The 2,843-nt window shown below is 36.6% G+C and overlaps 2 protein-coding genes across 2 annotated transcripts; one reads left to right on the top strand and one right to left on the bottom strand.

Annotated features, from left to right (window-relative positions):
• LOC104743377 lies at positions 382–1,197 on the top strand. Its single transcript, XM_010464470.1, has one exon. The coding sequence runs from the start codon at positions 382–384 to the stop codon at positions 1,195–1,197; it is 816 nt and encodes a 271-aa protein (XP_010462772.1).
• On the bottom strand, positions 1,284–2,843 carry LOC104743376 (threonine dehydratase biosynthetic, chloroplastic-like). Its single transcript, XM_010464469.1, has 4 exons — positions 2,741–2,843; positions 2,207–2,308; positions 1,709–1,848; positions 1,284–1,541 (listed from the first exon to the last, which is right to left on the bottom strand). Exons 1-4 carry the CDS (start codon positions 2,841–2,843, stop codon positions 1,284–1,286), a joined length of 603 nt encoding a protein of 200 aa, XP_010462771.1.

The following is a 2,843-nucleotide window of genomic DNA, read 5'->3' as shown; positions in this document are numbered from 1 at the left end:
GTCGTGGCAGTTGCTAAAAAGCATTTTGAAGTTGGAGACTTCTTTGATATGATTTCTGTTTTGGTAAATGTGGTTGGAGCTTCTTGTAAGAGAAAGGATATGATTCGAGAAGAATATCGAAAAAGAATCGAGGAAGGAATCAGTCGAGGTGAAATTAAGACAGGAAAATGATTGAATCAAGAACTCTCACTACAGAGACCTGGTAATACTCGTTGGGATTCTCACTACACAACATTACTGCGGTTGGTTGATTTATTTTCTATTATCATTAAAGTACTTGAGTATATCGAAAAGGATGGTTCTAATAGTACCAAAAGACGACAAGCTAATGGTCTTCTTAAATACTTTAATACCTTTGATTTTGTGTTCTACCTACAATTGATGTTGTTTATCCTTGGTCTCACGAATAGTTTATCAGTGGCTTTACAAAGGAAAGACCAAGACATTTTGAATGCTATGAGCCTAGTGAAATCCACCAAACAACAATTATGCAAGCTCAGAGATGATGGATGGAATTCTCTTCTTACTAAAGTTTTTGCTTTTTGTGAGAATCATGACACTGAGTTGCTCATTATGGATGACGTATTTGTTGACCCAAGAAAGCCAAGAAAAAGAAGCAACATGGCCAACTTGCATCATTATCAAGTGGAGTGCTTTTACACTGTATTGGATATGCAAATTCAGGAGTTTAATGATCGTTTTGATGAGGTAAACACTGAATTACTTGGTTGTGTTGCTTCTTTAAGTCCTATTGATTCATTTCATGAGTTTGATCCGTTGAAGGTTATGAGATTATCTGAGTTTTATCCTGAAGATTTTACTTCTGTCGATCGAATATCACTTGAACACCAACTTGGTTTGTACATCGATAATATCCGGGAAGATGAAAGATTTGCTAATTTGAAGAGTATGGGGGATCTTGCACATGTGATGGTGGAGACAAGAAAATATCTTTCGCATCCTCAGGTTTATCGACTTCTGAAGCTAGTTTTGACTTTACTTATAGCCACGGCAACGGTTGAAAGATGTTTTTCTGCAATGAACATTGTGAAGACTAGTTTGCGCAACCGTATTGGTGATAAGTTTCTAAATGATTGTTTAGTCTCTTTTATTGAAAAGGAATTATTTGATAAGGTGACAAATGAAATAGTGATGAAAATGTTTCAGGATATGAAAGAACGTAGGATAACTTTATAAATTTGTTTTGTTGTAAGACTTATTATTATTTTTATTTTAACGACTTATTTTCATATCGTTATAATTTTTTATAAAAAAAAATAATGTTATTTTGTGCCCCGAGTTAAAATATGTTCTTGATCCGCCACTGACCGTACCTTTATTGATGCACAAATAGCTTCACGAGTGACAAGAACAACACCACCCATTAGATTTCTGCTTATACGAAAAGTCTCTTCACCAACTTCTTTAACTGCTACACCATCTGCAAAACCCCCAACCTTGTCCAATATCACCTTCTCACCATGATGCAGCGACAACGCCATTGCATTTTCATCAGCTGGTTCTACACCAATGATCTTCACCTGCACAACCCAGAAGTCACAGTAAGAAACATAAGCTACAAATCTGGACAACAAAAGGAACTCAATTTCTCAATGAAACTGTCAGATTTTATCTCAGCTAGCTGTTAGTAACAAGAACAGAACCATGGTGACACAGCAAAAACAGTCACATTAAAAAAAAAGAGTACCTCGAGAGCAACCCTCTTCACATAAGCAGCAACACCAGCTATTAAACCACCACCACCAACTGGCACAAATATAGCATGCAATGGACCCTTAGCCTGACGAGTGATCTCCATCCCAATAGTCCCTTGTCCAGCAATAACATCTGGGTGATCAAAAGGAGGTATAAATGTTAGACCCTCTGCTAAAGCTCGTTACTTAGCATGTGATCATATGTATCCTTTTGTATCCAACCATCCCCATCAAACAAAACATGAATTATAATGAACAATCTAATCATTTGACATTTCAAAGATTCATGCTCAAATGAATGAACCATCAGACTATTGAAACCAAAATGATAGAGTGAAACACCTATAAAGACAAAAATAAGATGATATCTAATAGCCACACTCAAACAATGGACAAGACCGATGGAAACAAACAATAGTCAATATATGCCTAAACTCATCTTCAATCATGGCTAAGGCTAAATCAGACATACCTATATCAAGAAATGTTACCCGATTCTTGTGGAAGGGCCGATCCTGCATGAACCTCTGCACCAAGTCCATTTCTCCATCTTAGGAACCCTTCACTTATGATACCACCATTGGTCGCTGATCCTTGATAACAATAGATCGCAAAACTTACATTAGTTTCAACATCTAGATACAAGGATCCCAAAATATCCAACATTATAGCATCTTAGAGAGTAAGATGCATCATTTTGTACACAATCAATCTTAGTAAAAGCTACAAAATTCATCAAAAATCATGGTGTGCACAAGCTAGAATCCAAAAAGTCAGAAGACGACTCCGCTAGAGTTTTACAACAATGTAGACAATTCATCATCCTAATTTCCCCAGTAGACCAGTCAAGAAAATCAAAACAGACGATAAATAACAAGAGGCAGCCAAATCAATTCTTTAAAGCACATCCGCTATGCAAATCATAATATTCATAATCCAAAATAGTCGCAGTTACATATAAAGATCATAGATTTATAAATACAAATCGATCAAAGACTCAGAATCATTCATATCAAAGATCATACCTTTGCTTGCGCTAATGAGAAAGAATCCATCTGGAGTCATCGGACTATAAGCCACATCGACGACGGGACGAGAATGCCCGTCGCACACTAACGGAGCACCCAT

Source organism: Camelina sativa, chromosome 14 (assembly GCF_000633955.1).
Source record: "Camelina sativa cultivar DH55 chromosome 14, Cs, whole genome shotgun sequence".
Lineage (NCBI taxonomy): Eukaryota > Viridiplantae > Streptophyta > Magnoliopsida > Brassicales > Brassicaceae > Camelina > Camelina sativa.
The sequence above is the reverse complement of the archived record's forward strand: the minus strand, read 5'-3'. Positions and strand labels throughout refer to the sequence as shown.